Source organism: Mus caroli, chromosome 9, assembly GCF_900094665.2.
Source record: "Mus caroli chromosome 9, CAROLI_EIJ_v1.1, whole genome shotgun sequence".
Lineage (NCBI taxonomy): Eukaryota > Metazoa > Chordata > Mammalia > Rodentia > Muridae > Mus > Mus caroli.
In genome coordinates this window covers 45,912,832-45,932,030 of record NC_034578.1, presented here as the reverse complement: position 1 = coordinate 45,932,030, position 19,199 = coordinate 45,912,832, and the positions used below count along the sequence as shown (strand labels likewise).

The following is a 19,199-nucleotide window of genomic DNA, read 5'->3' as shown; positions in this document are numbered from 1 at the left end:
GAGACAGGGTTTCTCTGTGTAGCCCTGGCTGTCCTGGAACTCACTTTGTAGACCAGGCTGGCCTCGAACTCAGAAATCCGCCTGCCTCTGCCTCCAGAGTGCTGGGATTAAAGGCGTGCGCCACCACGCCCGGCTTGTGATTCTAATTTTAATGTTGAAGGAAACCTCACTTCTCACGCCACTCTCCCAAGGCCCACGCATCATTCGTTTTCTCCCTTCTGTGTTTTACACTCCCCGTATCTCATTCTTCATTCATTCATGAAGTAAGGAACTAGACACCCAGGCATGGAAGGTGCCTCACACCGGATTCAAATATGTTGAATTTTTCCCACCTTGGCAAACAGTCCCTCCACTTGAGCAAGCACCTGACTTCCCTCCTCCTTCCCACAAATAAGCTTTTTCTAACAGTGACACAAACACTGTCTTAACTCCTGACCCCAGTCAATCCACATCTTACTGCTAGGAAGGTTTTAGTTCCCCCCGTCCATCAAAACCGTCCTCGTCAAAACACTGCAGTTTCTCTGCTCCATCCAAAGCCTATCTCTCTCGCCAATACCAAGCTAACACACTCCTACTCTCCTTCCTCCTCCCTCTCCTGGTCCCATGGTCCCATTCTCTAGTGATTTCCCTTACTTCTCTAAAATACCTGGCCATGTCTGGAGACAGTTTTTGATTGCCACACTGAAAGAGGGCTGGCATCTAGTGAATAACAGCCAGGGAGAAGAGCAGCTACAGGGTATAGGACAGAATCACTCAGCCTGAAATATCAAGAGCCAAGGGTCTAGATGTGTTTCACTGACCAGACGAGCCTCAGTTATCCTTGGCTCCTAAAGCATACCACGTCTCCATCTCATAGATGTAAAGCACTAGGCCACAGAGCATGGCAGGACAGGGAGAGCGAGAGTCCTCTGCAAGTTCATGCTTAGCAGAAGAGCCGTGGTGAATAACACAAGCCACTTCATAAACAGCCGAATTCAAGAGAGACTGTTCTGACACTTAAACGTCTGTGGCCAACTGCAGATCTAAGAGAATGCTATTAAAAGATGAAAGGGTGGTTGCACCGAGTGACACAAGCCTCCAGTCTCTAATTTTAGCTTCTGGGGATGAGGAAGCTGGAGCATGGCAAACGCAAGGCCAGCATGGGCTACAAGGTGAACTCCAGGGCAACCAAGTTGCACAGAAAGACCCTTGTGGGGGGGATGTGGGGAGGGAAGAAGCATTTTAACTAGAAAGAGATGAAAGACCAAATTCTAAGCATTTTCATATGAAAGTACTGAAGTCCTGAGACTTTCTTTAATTAAAAAAATTCCATTCAGCCTGGAGAGATGGCTCAGCAGTTAAGAGCACTTATCACTCTTCCAAAGGTCCTGAGTTCAAGACCCAGCAACCACATGGTGGCTCACAACCATCTGTAATGGGATCCGATGTCCTCTTCTGGTGTGTCTGAAGACAGCTACAGTGTACTCACATACATAAAATAAATAAATCTTAAAAAAATAATCCATCTAAACGTAAGACATTATTATCTTCACTAAGAGAAGAGTTAGTAAGTGATGTGACTGAGTGTGAGAAATATTTCTAATTTAGAACTGAAGTCACCCTACCATCATTTAGTTCAACCTCAAGGAAAGGATCCTGAAATGTTTCGCAGGATAGCTTTGGAAACCAAGAGGTTATTAATGTGACGCCTCCCCTAAGAAACCTAAATTTACCCGATACATACAACAATCTCTGCTTACCTCAGTCTCTATCCTGGATTTCAGCTGGTCAATGTCATTAGATAGAGTGTCCACCTGGGTAACTAGGGCCTGCGCACTCTGCATGGTAGGCAGGAACTCACTGTACTTCTTGCTGATCATATTGCACACCTCACCCTATAATACAAGACAGGAAGTGCATGACGATGAAATGAATCAGGAACTTCGTTAAAATACACAGCCTATTCCAATGTTAGAACTTTATCAAGTTACCCACAGCCATGGGTTTCCTTTACAAACATTCCATTCATCTGTCATATGTAGGAAGACAATTCCCAACCCCCAAGGATGGGCAAGATCTGTACAGAACAGACTCCGGAAATGAGAAAGATGGAGTCCAACATTTCACAGTAAACTTTAATCATCTACCTAATTACACATAGAAATACATAATCTGTATAGCTTAATTTACTAATTTCCATCTTCCAGGTTACAAAATTTTCATTTTAAAACTTCTCAAATGATAAGAGGGCTAGGGAGATGTCTCCGATGGTAAAGGTGCTTGCCACCAAGCATGATGACCGAAGTTCAATTCCTGGGACCCACACTGTAGAACCAAAGAACTGACTCCCACAAGCTGTCCTCTGACCTCCACACCCACACTAGCACACACATGCGCCCACAGACATACACACATGAATAAAATAAAATTTTTTATAAAGGATTGAGTCTTGTTATCTCACTTAATTCAAAGCAACTTAATATCTTCTTGAACACGCTGCACGATATAAATTATGCTTACCCATAAACTAATTCCTTTTATGTAGGAAAGATACTATTCTCCAAACTGACCAAAAAACGGAGCTGAAGTGTAATACTTCAGCAGTTAACAAAGCATCCCAGTACAAAAGAGAAGACTCAGGAGAAAAGTCAGGCATTTGTTTTATGCAGGAGGCTACAACTGAGATGGAAGAGGGGTGAGTGTGTGTGTGTGTGTGTGTGTGTGTGTGTAGGAATACATTTAAAGTGGTAAAAAGCTGGAGGTGCAAGGACTATGCCTGCTTGAGGCACAGAAAGTAGTTCTCAGTTGACTGAAGATTCAAGCTTATGTATGAAACAAATACTAGTGCAATGTTCTTGTCCTAGATCATTAAAAAACAAAAAACCGTAAGCCACACTACAGAAATGCCAGTGGCATGAATACATAAAATTAAGAACTCTAACATCAAAAGTTGTTAGGAGCGGGTGGGGTGATGGAGACCTTGGTCCATTTCAGCACTCGGGAGGCAGAGGCAGCCGAATTTCTGTGAGTTCGACACCAGCCAGCTCTACAAAGCTTGAGTCCAGGGCGAGGGCTATTACACGGAGAAACCCTGTCTATAAAAAAAAGAAAGAAAAAAAGAAGAAAGTAAGAAAAAGAGCTGTTAGGTAGTGCCTACCAAGTCCAGACTTAGTGAGGTACACGTCATTTTCAAAGAAAGCCACTGAAGACGTGGCTTGCCAGGTAACACTAATACGAAGTGAAACTATGGCTGTGAGCTGCATATCCATGCCGGTACCAGCCTCACCAGCCCTCAGCATGCCTCAAGTTCCGTGCGTGAAGTAATACTTTTATAAACATATTCAACCAGTTAAAAGAAAATCCGAGGAGAACGACGCGACTGTCCTAGAATTATTACATCCATCTATAAATGAAGGAGTGGGTAGAGATGATAGATAGGGTGGCTGTCCTGTCCTATGTGGACATCCGGGCTTCCAGTCCTACCTCCGGCTCCGCAGGTTTCTTCAGTCTTTCTTCAGTTGGGCTCACTTTTGCCCAACTTGGCCCCACTCCCCACCACTAAACAGCCACGGCCCTTCCTCCTCAAAGTCCCAGGCCCTGGTCTCCAACCGCTCTGCGGCCGCGCTCCAAACAGCCCCCCAACACTTCTGAGCCTCCAACTCAGGAGGCTCCGCACCCGGCTCTCCCCAGAGGCAGCAGCCTGTGGCCCGCCCTCACCTTGATCTCCTCCACCCGCCGGGTCAGGCGGCTGATCCTGGTGCCCAGATCCTCCTTCTCCAGGCTCCCCGAGTGGGCCAAGACTTCTGTCACGAAAGAGGCCATCGCCACGAAGCGTACCCACACAAACAGGATAGGTCACCCCAGCTGCCAGCGCCGCAGCTCGGGTCCCGCCAGCGGCCTCACCGCACGGCCTGCCGGGAAACTGAGTTCTACGGGGCCCGGCGCTCGCGCACAGGCGAGGGTCACACTACAGTTCCCAGGAGGCCTCGCGCCATCAGGCGTCCGCTGTTTCAGCGGCGTCTAGGAGGCACCAAAGTGCGCAGGCGTGATCTGCTCCCTACTGGTTTTCAAACGCCAGTCTGTTCCCGCCAGTTTTTTTCTTGTATTTTGGGTTGGGTTGGGTAGGTTTCACTAGAAACTGCGGTATGTTTCAGGTAATAATCCTTTGTGGCCCTCCCTATACTCAGTAACTTTTTCCTGTGAGATTATCTAGCTCGATACTTACAGAATCATCTCGATCTTTTTTGTTATTCATTCATTGGGCGCAGCAACTGACTAAGTCTACCCGAATTTTGCCCTCTGGAATAGTGCGAGAGAGTGACATAAGTGAAAGGATCCCCACAATTGCACCTTTTTAATATTGTTTGTTAATAGTGCCTCATTAAATACATTGATACATGGATACGGTACAAATTTATACTTAGTGTAACAGTCCTGTAAGTGCTACAGGCATTCTTTTATAAAACCTTCTTTCTAAAATACATATGAATGTTTTGGCTGTATCCATGGAAGTCAGAAGCAGGCAAGTAAGTCCAGTCCCTGAAACTGGACTTACAGATGGCAGGAGCCACCATGTGGATGCTGGGAATTGAGTCCTGGTCCTGAGTAAGGGCAATGAGTGCTTCTAGCCACCAGGCCATCCCCTAAAACAAGATTCTTATCACTTCCTATCAGAGATTACAAATAAATTTCACCAAAAACTTTTTATCGTTGTTTAGTTTTAAAGTTTCCAGTGATTTTTTTGGCTCTGTTTTGAGACGTGGTCTCTGTAGTCCTGGAAGGCATCAAATTCATAGCTATCTTCCTGCCTCAGCCTCCTGCATACAGGGATTATACACTTATTCCACTATGTCCAGATAGCCATAGCTTTTTAGAACTATTTCATTATTGAAGGTCAAGAGAATGTTCTGTGCAGATGAGATCACTGATTCACTTTGCAAAACAAGCTGACCTGAAAGACAGCTGCTGGGCATTATTACCAAGGTGACACTCTTTGTAGGAGAGATGCGTGCTGAAAGAGCATCCTTGTCCCCTTTATACACTTTTTGTTACTTGACCTGCAGAGCAAGCAAGTGTTTTACAAAGCCAAATGGAATGCCATTAGCGCAGCAATACCATAGAGTATAAAATTAACAGAGACAAGGGTGCAGATACAGGTAATTCAATCAGTAGGGATTTAGAACAGATGTTATCTGTCTCCAACTTCCTTCTGGGAGCAGGCAATAAAACCAACAAACAAGATGTTTATACAAATGTCATCTTTTCTCTTGCTAATTTACCCTTTGTCCTTGTTTATTGGTGATGGCAGGGAAAATTCTTGCACTGAGAGCTTGACCTTTTCTGACCTTTAACATTCTTTAACTGAGAGATGACTTGGTAGTTAAGAGAACTAGCCTTGTGGAGGACCCGGGTTCCAGTCCTATGTGAGGCAGCTCAAAAACACCTGTAATTTCAATTCGAGGGAATCCAATGTCTTCATTTGACCTCTAAGGGTTCCTGTACATATATGATGCACACATATACATTGAGACACATACATATAAAAGAATTACTAAAAATAATAAAATTGTCTCATTATTGGTATGTATTGCATACTTGGAGATATTCACACAGTATAGTATGATTCTTTTTTCTAAGAAATTAAAATAGAGGTGCAGGCCATACATGGTCACACACAACTTTGAATTCAAGCTTTCAGCACTGAGGAGGCAAAGACAGGCGAATATCTGAGTTTGAGGTGAGCCTGATCTACTAGTGAGTGCCAAGCCTGCAGGGCTACAAAGACCTTGTCTCAAAAACTAAAGTGTGTGTGTGTGTGGTATGTGTGGTATATGATGTGTGTGTGTGTGTGTGTGGTGTCCTCTGGGTGGACTTTAATGGCTTACGCTGTTTTCTCGTGTCCTTTTTCTCTGCTTTCTGTTGTTCTGCAATAAACATGTACTGCTGCCGGACATGGTGGCACACACCTTTAATCCCAGCACTCGGGAAGCAGAGGCAGGCGGATTTCTGAGTTCGAGGCCAGCCTGGTCTACAAAGTGAGTTCCAGGACAGCCGGGCTATCCAGAGAAACCCTGTCTCGAAAAACCAAAAAAAAAAAAAAAAAAACATGTACTGCTTTGATTAAAGCAACTTTCATTCTTTAAAAGGTGTCTTATGAGAGAGGACCTTAATTAGATCCGACTCCCAAGGTCCTTTGCAACATTGTGTCCCTAAACCAATCAAGCGCATAGGGCAGGTAGTTCCTGTTCCATGGGGGAAGAGAAAGAACCTTGGGTTGAGAAAGCATGTGCTCTAAGGTGGCCAGACTGTCCTTGGAAAGCAGCTTTGAGTGGAGTCCTCTCAGCCTTACTTTAAATACTTGAAATGTTGCAAACCATAAATGCCCAATGACAAAAAAGAAACCACAGATGACATTTCTGAAAACCTGCCCTGTGCCTTCACTGAGGAATACTATGTGGCAAGTTCTGTACTAGGACTGGAGCCCCTGTCATATGAATTCATGATCACAAAACAACACAGTCGTTATTTTCAAAGTAAGCAAGGGATGGAAAAGACAGTGGGGAAGATTCATTAGGGGAAATTACAAAATTACAAATAATTTTGTGATTTTGCTTTTGGAGGGAGCTCATAATACAAATAATGAGCCCCGCCGGGCGTGGTGGCACACGCCTTTAATCCCAGCACTTGGGAGGCAGAGGCAGGCGGATTTCTGAGTTCAAGGCCAGCCTGGTCTACAAAGTGAGTTCCAGGACAGCCAGGGATACACAGAGAAACCCTGTCTCAAAAAACCAAAACAAACAAACAAACAAATAATGAGCCCCAATGCTTAATTATTTCTTAGGAAAATGCAAAGACCCGGGAAATCCTGGGCGGGAGAAATGACTCAGCAGTTAAGGCACTGACTGCTCTTCCAGAGAACCTACGTTCAATTCCCAGCACTCACATTGTAGCTTACAACTGTGTGTGTGCAACTCCAGCCCCAGGGGATCGGATGTTCCCTTCTTGTTCTGTGGACACTCTACTCATACACATAAATAAATAGGCAGGCTTGGTGGCAGGCAGAGGCTTGATCTCTATGGTTTGTGGCCAGCCTGGATTATATGAAGAGTTCCAAGCCAGCCAAGGGCTACATAATGAGATTATGTTTCCCCCAGCCAAAAAACAAAAAACAAAAAGGATAGTTTTGATTTACATTTCCCTGATAACTAAGAATATTAATTTTTTATTTTTATCTTTTTGTTTGTTTGTTTTGTTTTTCAAGACAGTTCCTCTTTGTAAGTCTGGCTGTTCTGGAACTCACTCTGTAGACTAGGATAGCCATGAACTCAGAGAAATCCACCTGGCTCTGCCTCCTGACTACTGGGATTAAAGGTGTACGCCACCACCACCAAGATAAACATTTCTGTAAATGTTTCTTGGCCATTTCTGTTTCACCTTTTGAGAACTCTCTACTTAGTTCTGATTGCCATTTTTAACTTTACTTTCTTTTATTTTTTTAAAAAAAGATTTATTTATTATTATATGTAAGTACACTGTCGCTATCTCCAGACACACCAGAAGAGGGTGTCAGATCTCATTACAGATGGTTGTGAGCCACCATGTGGTTGCTGGGATTTGAACTCAGGACCTTCAGAAGAGCTCTTAACTGCTGAGCCATCTCTCCAGCCCTAACTTTGCTTTCTTGATGCCAAGTTTTTCTGGTTCTTTATATATTTTATACACCTAACCCTCTATCAGATGTACCTGATATAATGGTGTCCTTTATAAATAAGTAAATTAATTAAATAAGTAAGATGATGAATAATAGAAGACAACATGGGACATCGACTTCTGGCCTCTACACACATACACATGTACATGTATGCACAGGCTACACACACACACCCAAAAGCATGAAAAGAGAACACACTGGCCAGACCTTTATGACTCTAGTGCAATAAATCCCAGGTTTCTTGTGTTCTGCCATAAAGACAAGCTCTTAGCCACATGCTGGGTCAATGCTGTGGCTGGGGACAAGAACCTGAAGTGGTCAAGTCCAAGTCATTTAACTTGAGGTTACTTCTGTCCCCTACCAGCCAGGAGACCTTGGTAATTTCTCTAAAGTGCTCCACACAGTGTCAGAATAAAAATTCAGTGCTAAGCGCCGAAGTCAAAGCCTGGCATTTCGCCATGATCAGAAAGTGCAAAGCACTTCCTCTCCCATCAGATCCTGTGGCTTAGAAGCAGCAACAGACAGAACGGAAGCTGGTATGATTGACAGCTACTTGCAGCTGACTTTGGATCAGCAGAGGACCAGCAGAGGGAGCACGTCTCTCCAGCGATGGTCTGAGTCTAGGCCAGGCGGTAGGAAAATTCACTCGGATTGAGGAATAGTAATCTTAAAATGAATGGGCTTTCTGATCACAAAATATCAAATGACAAACTTATCTAACGTGCAAAGAAATGAGTAAGAAAATTAAAAACCAACACAAACCTAACATTAATATAACAACAAAGTAACATTTTGTTTAAAACAAAACTCGGACATGGAAGGGGTTAAAAATTATTTTACAATGTGTTGTTGGGACCGAGCAAAAGAAACTTAATCTAAGTACTACCATTTTGTTTTCAGAAAATAAATTCAAGGTCCCAGGCCCTAGGGAGGCTGGGGACTTCTCTATAGCTGAACAGCTTCTGTTGTAAACAATCGCCTGGGTTCAGACATCTCAGGGACAGCTTGTAAGGAGACAGTTGTCTGAGTCCAGCCCTCTCAAGGACATCTTGCTGGCAGGGTCAAACAAGTTCTTGTTCCTAATCTAGGAACAAACTCCTATCCCACTTCTCCAAACATTTTCTAAATTGTCTGTTAATTGGTAAAGAACATACAAATTGCTGTTATCTAAACCAAGGTGCATAAGTTGTAAATATATAACCAATTCCCTGCTATGCCCTAATAACTACATGCATCTGATCCATTCCTTTGTCCCCATCTCACTCTGAGTTCTGAACCTAATGTCTAGGAGAATGAATTAGGGACCTTGAAGCCAGGTATTGTAACTTTAATTTTTTTCAAAGCCTACTTCTAATGATGGTTCTTAAGACACTTAACCTCCCCCTAGCCCACCACCCACCAGAGGTAGTAGAAAACAAAGGATATGGGGGAAGTGGACCTGTTGAAAAAGGTTCTTTGGGGCAACTCCCACCTGCATTGTCAGGAAATCAGCAGTTCAGTTCACATGTCAGCAGTGGCAGCTTTGCCCACTCGCAAACACTTGAAGGACACACCAGCAGTCCAGTTCAGTAGTGTCTGGACAGCAGCAGCGGTGGCACGACCTAGCAGGAACTAGCCAGGCCTCAGTTGAATTGAATCAGCACAAATCAGCGGAAGAGACCAGGGCCAACAGGAACACCTTAGGAAAAGTTCTCTGCTGTGCCTCTCTCAATGAAGCAAAGATCAGCTAAGATGCAAAACTACGAAGGTTTACACAGCTAGCTCTATAAGCAAGCCTCAAGCCTCCATTGCTGTCCATTGAATCCTATTTATACTCCTGACAAACATCACAAGTCCTTCTGGGGTCTTGCCTTACCACGTGTCCTGTCTGAGCACGTGAGGCTCTCATCTTTTAATCTTTCATACCAGCCTCCACTCTGAAGCCAACAGTCTGGGTACTTTCCTTGAGTATATGTCTGTATACCACTTGCATGCCTGGTGCTCAAGGAGACCAAAAGAGGGTGTCCGATCCCCTGGAACTGGAGTGATAAACAGTTGTGAACTGCCATGTCGGTGAGACTCAAATCCTGGTTCTCCAAAAGAGCAGCCAGTCGGTCACCTAACCTCTGAGCCATCCCTCCAGCCCTAAGAGAGAGCTTTCAAAGAGAATGAAATGGTATTCTCTATGCTCTGCATCACGTGATCACCTGCTTTCTCAGGGAAGGACTTCAGGTTCCACTCTGCTTCTTGTCTGCTATGTGACAGAGCAGCTCCTTCCCCACCCCCACTTTATGCCCTGAAAATATCTTCTACAGGCTAAAGAGCTGGCTCAGCAGCGAGGAACACTTGTTCCTGCACAGGACCCAGGTTTGATTTACAGCACCCACATGGCAACTCCAACCACGCATAAATTAAGTTCCAGGGGACTCAACGACCTACTGCCTACCTGGGTGCATACATGCATCCATGCATCCATCCATGCATAATCAGGCAACACACACACACATAAGTCTTTCAGAAGTTTTTTCCTTCTACAAAAGTCACCTCTTTAAAAAAAGTGAGGGTTTCATGTAGTGAACTTGCACTATGTAAGAATGACCTTGATCTTCTAAACCTCAGGTCTCTGCCTCCAGAGTGCTAAGATTAGAGGTGATGCAACCACACCCTTTTATGTGGTCCTAGGGACCTGTACTCCAAAGCATTCTACCTAGCTAAGTTCCCAAGCCCCTACATCACTTAAAGTTCTTCTGCATATGTGCGTGTCTGTGCACCATGCGTATGCCTGGTGCCTACAGAGGCCAGAGGAATGAATGTTGGGATCCCCTGGAACTTTGAGCTGGACATGGTTGGTTGCCCCTATGTAGGTGCTGGAAACTGAATTCAGGCCCTTTGGGAGAGGAGCCGGTGCTCTTAATTGCTGAGTCGTCTCTCCGGCCTCAACATCACTTCTCCTAACCAGGATATATAACTATTAACAAGCTTCAATGGATGTTTAAAATAAATCTTTCGATATAGTTACCTAGAACATAGATAAAATCCCTCTAGATAAGTTCTGGGTCACAAAGTCTATACATATTTTAAATATTTAGTCACATTTATTCAGATGTATGAGCACATGTATACAAGTCAGTTCTCTCCTTCTACAATGTGAGACCTTGGTCTTGAACTCAGGTTGTCTCACTTGGCTGCAAGCACCTTTATCCACTGAGTGTTTTCACTTGTCCCATATATTTAAAAGTATGAAAATGTCCTTGGGAAAGATCATGCCAAGGTGTATTTCCAGAATACCAATTTTGTAACCTCAGAGTCAAAGAGTGACTTTTGGCTTTATGAATGCATTTATCAAGCACAGTGACAGCTTACTCTAGCTATCGAACTCGCTCATGGGACCCTCCTTCAGAATCCACCCCCACATCTGATCTTGGCCACACCCCTAGGCCCAAACACTGCCAAATTCCTAACACCTGTCTCAGCTGTTGCATTGAAAATTAACACCACAGTTTTCTGCAACTTCCATCCACTCTAACTTCCCAGAAAGTCACCCCAGCTGACCAGTCCCTGAGTTCATTATCCCCTCCTGCAGAGGGCACGACCATGGCCTGTAGCTTCCGTGGGAGAGTCCAGCTTGGAGGTCTGCTCCTCTCTGTCCTTGGCTGGGTGTGCTCCTGTGTCACCACCGTTCTTCCCCAGTGGAAGACTCTCAATCTGGATCTGAATGAAATGGAAACCTGGATCTCGGGACTCTGGGAGGCATGCGTGAATCAGGAGGAAGCTGGCACTGTATGCAAAGCCTTCGAGTCGTTTTTGTCTCTGCCCCAAGAGCTACAGGTAGCCCGAATTCTCATGGTGGCTTCCCATGGGCTGGGACTATTGGGACTTCTGCTGTCTGGCTGCGGGTTGGAATGCTTCCGGTTTCACAGGCCTGGAGGAGTTTTCAAGACTCGGCTGTGCCTCCTGGGAGGGACTCTGGAAGCATCAGCTTCAGCCACCACCCTCTTTCCAGTCTCCTGGGTGGCCTATGCCACATTTCAAGACTTCTGGGATGACAGCATCCCTGAGATTGTGCCCCGGTGGGAGTTTGGAGACGCCTTGTTCCTGGGCTGGGCTGCTGGGCTTTTCCTAGCTGTGGGTGGACTCCTCCTCATCTTTTCTGCTTGCCTGGAAAATGAAGATGGATCTTCTTCCTGGATGGCTGATGCCACAGCCCCACCAGCCTGTGCTCCAGTAGAGGAAGAATTTGATGGTTCCTTCCGCCTCACACCAAGACCGGTGAACCAGGTCATCTAGAGCTACAGTCTGCCTAGGAATCTCTATAATAAAGGAATGTCAGTAGGCTCCTTTCTCTTCCTGGCCCTTCATAGTTCTGTTGGAAAGGAGCGGTCACTATCATATTTGGCAAAGGTTTGATTATCTTGGTGATCTGAGAACTTCAGTTGAGAATTAAAAGTCAGGACAGTGTCTTACAAACATGTTTATCTCATTTGAAATTTTATTTATATAGAAATCCTTCCAGTTGAAGGTAATGCTTCATGCTTACAATTTCAACACACAGAAGCTGATAGAACTGAGAGTTTAAAGCCAACCTTGCCTGCATGTTGGGATCCTGTCTCAAGCTTCGAGGGTGGGGAGATCATGGCTCTCACTTGTAATGCCAATAACTCAGGAAGCTGAGCCAAGAGAACTGCCCTAAATTCAAAGCCAGCCTAGGTTACTTTGTTGAAATAATAATAATAACCCCTCAGTATTATTTAAATACTTAATCACTTTATTATTAAGGAAGGTTTTCTTTTTTATGTTTTTTCGAGACAGGGTTTCTCTGTGTAGCCCTGGCTGTGGCTGTCCTGGAACTCACTCTGTAGACCAGGCTGACCTCGAACTCAGAAATCCGCCTGCCTCTGCCTCCCAAGTGCTAGGATTAAAGGCGTGCGCCACCACCGCCCGGCAAGGAAGATGTTTTAAGAAGTTGGAGTCACCGGGCAGTGGTAGCACATGTCTTTAATCCCAGCACTTGGGAAGCAGAGGCAGGCGGATTTCTGAGTTCGAGGCCAGCCTGGTCTACAGAGTGAGTTCTAGGACAGCCAGGGCTACACAGAGAAACCCTGTCTCAAAAAGAAGAAGAAGGAATTGGAGTCACCAGAAATAATCTGGTGTGAAGAGGCATTGTATGCCTAGCTAGAAATGTTGATGTGTTGGCAAAGGAAAAGTAGTTATTGGTCCACAATAGGCTCTAGCATGGACTCTTCAGGTGTTGAGATTTGAACCACAAGTCTCTGCTGTTGTTAGGTCTCCAGTGTTCTAGAAGGGCACTGATCTGTTTCTGCTGCATCATGAGACTGTGAATGGTCCTATGTTTCTTCCTGAAGGTAATGGTCTCTGTGAATAGTAAGGTCCCTAACCTTTTTGATTTGTCCAGGACTCTGTACTTTGACTACTAAAACTAGCAAATTAAACTACCCTGGGACAAGCTGGTTACTCAAGGACAGTTGTGCCTGTTAACCATCCAAAATGTCTGTTACCACATGCAAAAAAAAAAAAAAAAAAAAAAAAGCCTATTATAAATGTTTTATTACGGAGGATTTCAGCACGCTTGCTTATCATGTACAAAGTCCTGGATTCCATTCCCAACACTACATAACAGCAGGTGTGGTGGTACATGCTTGTGATCCTAGTACTTGGGAGGTAGGGGCAAGAGGATCAGAAGTTCAAGGCCAGCCCAGGCCACATAAAACCTTGTCAAACAGAAAGAGGAGGGGAGTAAGGGGGACAGACAGAGACAGATACACAGAGGAGGTGGAGTAGGGAGAGGGGAACTTTATTGTTATTTTATTATTTAGGGCTGGGGAGGTTCAGTGGTTGGAGCATCTACCTAGCATGTCATGATTTCCAACGCTATAGAATAAACATATTTGCCAAAGCAGCCCAAACCAGCATCCTTTTGCAAAAAGCCATTTTCCCAGGCTAACAAGATGTTCAGTGACTCAAGACACTTGCCACCAAATTGATGACCTGAGTTTGAGCCCCAGAACCCAGACAATGGTAACAGAGAACTGACTCCACAAAACTGTCCTCTAGCCCGTGCATGTGCACTGTATGCATGTAGCACTCCTCCAACACCATAATGCACAACAGTAATGAAATTAACAAAAAAAATGTTTAAAAAAGAATTAGGGGTAGTGGTGCATACTTTGCACCAACACTCCGGGAGAGGCAGGTGAGTCTCAGTCAGTTCAAGGCTAGTCAGGGCTACAGAGACTTTGTCTTCGAAGGAAAAGAGAGAACACACTCCTGGCCAAGGAAATAGACTACAACTTCTCAACAACTTTCCCCTTCCTGTTGAAAGCTGGGCCACTGGGAGTTGAGTTTCTCTGGAAAAGCTCCTTTCTTCAATGTGCACTCATCTGTGACAAACACAAACATACGTAGCCAAATATCAGGGTGAAAATAATCCTCTGATTATTTTGTGTGCACCAAAGCTTATTTTGTTCTTCTCTGGTCAATCATAAGACTATTTCTGATGACTGGGTTTTTTGTTTTGTTTTGTTTTGGTTTTTTTCCAGCTAACCAGACTTTTTCAATAGGTTTGGTGGGCCAAGTGTCAATAAAAAGCGAGGCTCAAATATCCAAGGATTCCCGGTCTGTAGAGTGCCTGCTTCATGGGGCCATCACTCACCCATCCAGTTGTTTATTGGCCCATTTAACAAATATTCATAAGCACTGGGAATGCTGGGAAGCATAAGCACATGTTGTGCTGGGAACCAAGCAAAAACCAAGACACATTGTACCCACGGTCCTCATTCAGACCAAGAACACAGACATAAGCAAAACCACCCCAATCAACGCACCACCACACAATTCAAGATGATACAAAGGAAGTGAAGTCCTCAGAGTCACAGCTGGGCACCTGCTGTTGCATAGGTACGGTGGATGGAGTTCCAGGCGAAGAAGAGGAGGACAAGGCTGATGATGTAGGATGGAATTAGACCTGGCAGCACCTTCAGGGCCTTTGTAAAGATGCTGTTGCCTTTCTCAGCATCATACAGGACAGAGAACTCAAGCCCTCCGACTGAAGCAGCATCTTGCCTGGGGCTCAGTTCGAGAGGTTTATGGAAGATCTTGAAAGGGTTTTCAGAGCAGAAGAGTCTAACTGCTCCCTTTGATAGCGAGGGGGAACTGAAGCAGCCCGCACCTGAGGCAGTAAGTAGCTAAGTGAAGCTCTGACCTTACGGATGCTCTCCTGAACCTCATCTTCTGCTTCACCACACAGGCCGCACCCAGACCCAGAAAATCCTCCTCTGCACGGGTTAGCCTCATCAGGGTTTTTGCAGGCACCTGGCTCACTCGTGCCTGCGGGGGGGCTCTTTATCCCCTCATCTCAATCCCATGTTCACAGGTATTGATGGCATTGGCCTGCAGAGAAATGGGCACAAGCTAGAGCACTGTTAGGAGAGCATCCTGTCTTCCCAACTCTCCTTGTGCAGGACACGGGGCACGGCTGGTACCGGGCTGCTACTTGACATGTAGTGAAAGGCTGGCATCCACTGAGACACCATTCACCTAAATCGCCAATTTTTACTCACCTGTTGTTTTGAAGACCAAGTGAGGGTTGAAAACAGAATTACTTACCTCTTTACATTAATATTTTTTTTAGATTTATCTATTTTATGTGAGTACACTGTTGCTGTCTTTAGACACACCGCAAGAAGGCATCAGATCCCATTACAGATGGCTGTGAGTCACCATGTTGTTGCTCATAATTGAACTCAGGACGTCTGGAAGAGCAGTCAGTGCTCTTAACCACTGAGCCATCTCTCCAGGTCCCAACTTAAAGTCTTTAAGGACTTTTCTCACAGGCTTCTAAGTTGATCTAATTGGAAACATTTTTTGGCTTAGGGATGTATTTCTGACAGCCTGTCTGATATTGCTGAGTCCCTAGTCAATCCCCAGTAGGATAGCCCCCCCCCCAAAAAAAAGACTTTGTAATTTTGCTCAGAAAGATGAGAATCCATGTTTCCTGTCTAGAGCGCTGCTTTGGAACCCTCTACGAAGCTGAGCATGGCACTGAGCTTACGAGCCTCCTGGCTCCACCTCCACTGTTGAGATTTCAGGCATCAGACATGCCAGATTTATGCTGCTGGGGATGGAATTCTGACTGTCCTATGCATATGAAGTAAGCACTTTTAGCAACTGCAGAGCCAGGGTGGCCTCAGGACCCGGAAAGCTGATCTTTTAGAACATCTACATCTACTCTAGCCAAAAAGACAGTAAAGGCTTGAAAGTCTGAAAGGGGGTGTCTTATGTGGAGCCCTTTCTAATTGCATCAATGTCTTTCATGTAGCTACTTTTCTAGAGATTCGTAGGGTAACTTCCCCCTACCCTGCTAATGATTTGAAGTGCTGGGGCTTGAACACAGGACCCTGAGCCTGTCAGGCAAATGCTTCAACACGAAGCCAAATCACCAAGTTTCCTTTTAGTTTTAACTAATAGGTGTTGGGTTGGTTGGTTGGATTTTGTTGAGACAGGGTTTCCATGTGGCCCTGGCTGCCATGGAACTCAAGGGATAAACCTGCCTCTGCTAGATCCTTGGACTTCCATTCACAGCTGCTGCTGACCACTGTTGGGAGTTGGATTGCAGACTGTAAGTCATCAACAAATTCCCTTACTATATAGAGACTACCCATAAGTTCTGTGACTCTAGAGAACCCTAATACAGACAGAGCAAAGACAGGGCTGAGTGGTTAGGAGCATAACTCTAATTTTGTTACTGTTATAAATCATAATGTAAATATGTGTTTTCTGATGGTCTTAGGTGAGTCTCGTGAAAGGGCCATTTGACCACCCAAAGGCATTAACTCACAGGCTAAGAACCGCTGTGCTAAGTGGAGTTTGGTTCCTAGCACACAACAGGTGGCTCAAGACTCCAGCAGCTCTGGGGACTCCAATCCCATCTTCTGTCCTCTTTGGGCACTTGCATACATTACATACACATACATGTTCACATAAATAAAAACAAACCTTTGGAAAAAGTCAGGAGGAAGAGAGAGAGTTGCTCATCTTTTCATTTTCTCCCCTGACCCTTTTAAATAGAAAGGCTAAAATATAAATGCGAAGTCCACTCATTTCCAAAATAGAAAACGTGTATTTCAAAAAGGGTCATGCTACATACCAAAGGTAAAACAAATACTTTTATTGCACATTTATAAAATCTGCATAGTTGTACTGTGTTCTTCCCTCCCATGATTGCTCCATTAATCCTTAAAATTTGGTTAAAACATGAGTTTCCAATTAGAACTTCTTTAAAAAGCAGCTTCTTTCTACATATACACAGATGTTATTTTATACAAATTCACATCCCTTATTTTCTTTAAAAAAAAAAAAGGGAGAGAGAGAGAGAATCAAAATTCTCTTAGGCCAGGTAGCCTTAGACACCTGCTTCTGATGATTATTAACTATTAAGTGTTCCTTGTGTGGCGTCCGTCACACCAGCAGTGGGCTGGAAGCCCAGGATGCTTTCTTTTCTTTCACTCAAGACTGAATGTGAGGTTTTCTGGTTTATCTAAAGTATAAACAGACCAAAAGGAGATGCAGCTTTCCCTTGGCGGCTTCATGGCGCAGCCTTGTGTGGAAGGAAGGGCTCACCAGCACCTCTTTCATCACTGGCAAGAGCCAGGCAAGACCCCTACTACCAATCTCTGGTAGCTGAGGACTTTTAAATGTCACCTGAACTTGACAAAATAACTAGAAACTGCTCCTCTGGCTCAGTTCTGATGAGTCACCCTTCTGTTGTCAAAGACTGGTGCCTGAAGGGTAATTTAAAAGTGGCACGAGGCTTAGACAAACCCAAGTATTATGGGAGATTTACAAAGGCAGTTCAGGTCTTCCAGGATAATTCAAAACCTTAATGCACTGGCTCCTGCCTTCTTCAGTGAAATAAGCTCTCGTGATTCTGTACCTAAAATGTGCAACTTTATCCTTAATTCCTTAAACACACATCACGAGAGGGGTGAGGGTCTGAATCTTGCTCACACACCCAATCCCTCTGTCCAGGGGAATCTGCCACAACAGACTGCCACATAACAGACAGGGGACCGGAGACCAGACTGAGTCTTGACTGTCCATGAGCGGCTTATTTCACTGTTACTGTTGAAACTCCTTGAATGGACTCCATGACAGCTGCAAACCGGTTGCAAAGATCATAGGGGGAATTCGGTCGAATAGTTGGAGGCTCCTTTAGGACGATGATTTCTGCAGAAGGATCTAGAAGCCTGGGTAGGAACTCTCCTAAGCACAGCTGCAGATTCTCTGTAGAGGGAAAATGGACTGTCATACACACAGCTAAAGGAGACTAAAGCCATCCCGGAGGGCCTTCAGGGGCCAACATTCAACACAACAGCAGGCATCCTGCTGCAGCTAAGAGGAAGATGCCTTTGCAACTCACCCTCCCACACTAGGCAAGAAGCCCACATAGGGCTGCATAACTCAGTCTATGTCCATGTCTGTGTATGTTGGGGAAAGAGTTTGTCATGGCAGCAGTAAAGGGTACCCACTCAAAAGCAAACATATAACCATGACACCACTGCAGTCTTGGTTCAAAACACACAATATACATGAAGTCACTGTCAAACAGTGCCAAGTTTTCCTTTCTTATAGAAACATTACTAACTACAGAAAAGATTTTTTGGGTGGGCTTCTCTGTGTAGCCCTGGCTGTCCTGGAACTTATACTGTAGACCAGGCTGGCCTCAAACTCAGAAATCTGCCTGCCTCTGCCTCCCAAGTGCTGGAATTAAAGGCATGCGCCACCACTGCCTGGCTAGAAAAGCTTTTTAAACACTTTCTCACCATTATCTGATGCACATGAGCATCAAAACAGTGTACCTGTGGAGTGAATTGTAATAAGGGGTTTGGTTTTTAAAAACTGCTATTTGGGTTGCTGATTTTTGTTTCATTATTTTATAAAAGGGCATTAAGTGAACTTTGTGATTAGCTCTGAATTTCAATCATTTCTAAAATGTCCCTCAATGTATCTCTAGCATTTGAAACTATGTATTTATGTGACATGGTATGCTCATCATTGATATTCATAGAATTAAAATATCAATCAAGTCTGAGAAACCCTGTTTTTCAGATGTTCCAAATTCCGAAGTATCAGACATTTATCGAAGATTTAACCTTTTATGAAAAGAAAGCAACCTATCTCACAATCATGCAAATTTGTTATTTATAAACAGAAAATTTCTCTATGATGTTTTAAAATCTATATCCATTTTGCTATGTGTGCACCTGGGGTGTATCAAGCCTCTTGGCTGAGAACAAGGAGCTGGCTCGGAGAGCCTCCCAAGTGATGGGATTAAAGGTGTGTGCTGGGCTGGTGAGATGGCTCAGTGGGTAAGAGCACCCGACTGCTCTTCCGAAGGTCCAGAGTTCAAATCCCAGCAACCACATGGTGGCTCATAACCATCCGTAACAAGATCTGGCGCCCTCTTCTGGAGTGTCTGAAGACAGCTACAGTGTACTTACATATAATAAATAAA

At 44.6% G+C, this 19,199-nt stretch overlaps 3 protein-coding genes across 9 annotated transcripts in view; 1 reads left to right on the top strand and 2 right to left on the bottom strand.

Moving 5' to 3' along the window:
* The window catches only part of Zw10 (zw10 kinetochore protein), a 23,751-nt gene extending 19,862 nt beyond the window's left edge, over window positions 1–3,889 (bottom strand). The window contains exons 1-2 of the mRNA XM_021173187.2: window positions 3,697–3,889; window positions 1,740–1,874 (exon numbers count right to left, since the gene is read on the bottom strand). Coding sequence (XP_021028846.1) covers window positions 1,740–1,874; window positions 3,697–3,801 — 240 coding nt within the window. The 5' untranslated portion in view covers window positions 3,802–3,889. The remainder of the gene's footprint in view (window positions 1–1,739; window positions 1,875–3,696) is intronic.
* A 7,374-nt stretch (window positions 3,890–11,263) lies between these two features.
* Cldn25 (claudin 25) lies at window positions 11,264–11,956 on the top strand. Its single transcript, XM_021171187.1, has one exon. The coding sequence runs from the start codon at window positions 11,264–11,266 to the stop codon at window positions 11,954–11,956; it is 693 nt and encodes a 230-aa protein (XP_021026846.1).
* A 4,876-nt stretch (window positions 11,957–16,832) lies between these two features.
* The window catches only part of Usp28 (ubiquitin specific peptidase 28), a 57,748-nt gene continuing 55,381 nt past the window's right edge, over window positions 16,833–19,199 (bottom strand). For all 7 annotated transcript variants that reach the window (XM_029481581.1, XM_029481583.1, XM_021172213.2 and 4 more), the window contains one exon: window positions 16,833–17,968. In XM_029481581.1, coding sequence (XP_029337441.1) covers window positions 17,793–17,968 — 176 coding nt within the window. In that variant the 3' untranslated portion in view covers window positions 16,833–17,792. The remainder of the gene's footprint in view (window positions 17,969–19,199) is intronic.

Bases quoted from the DNA above. Each gene is read 5' to 3' on its own strand.
- Cldn25 (XM_021171187.1), top strand. From the start codon at position 11,264: ATGGCCTGTAGCTTCCGTGGGAGAGTCCAGCTTGGAGGTCTGCTCCTC.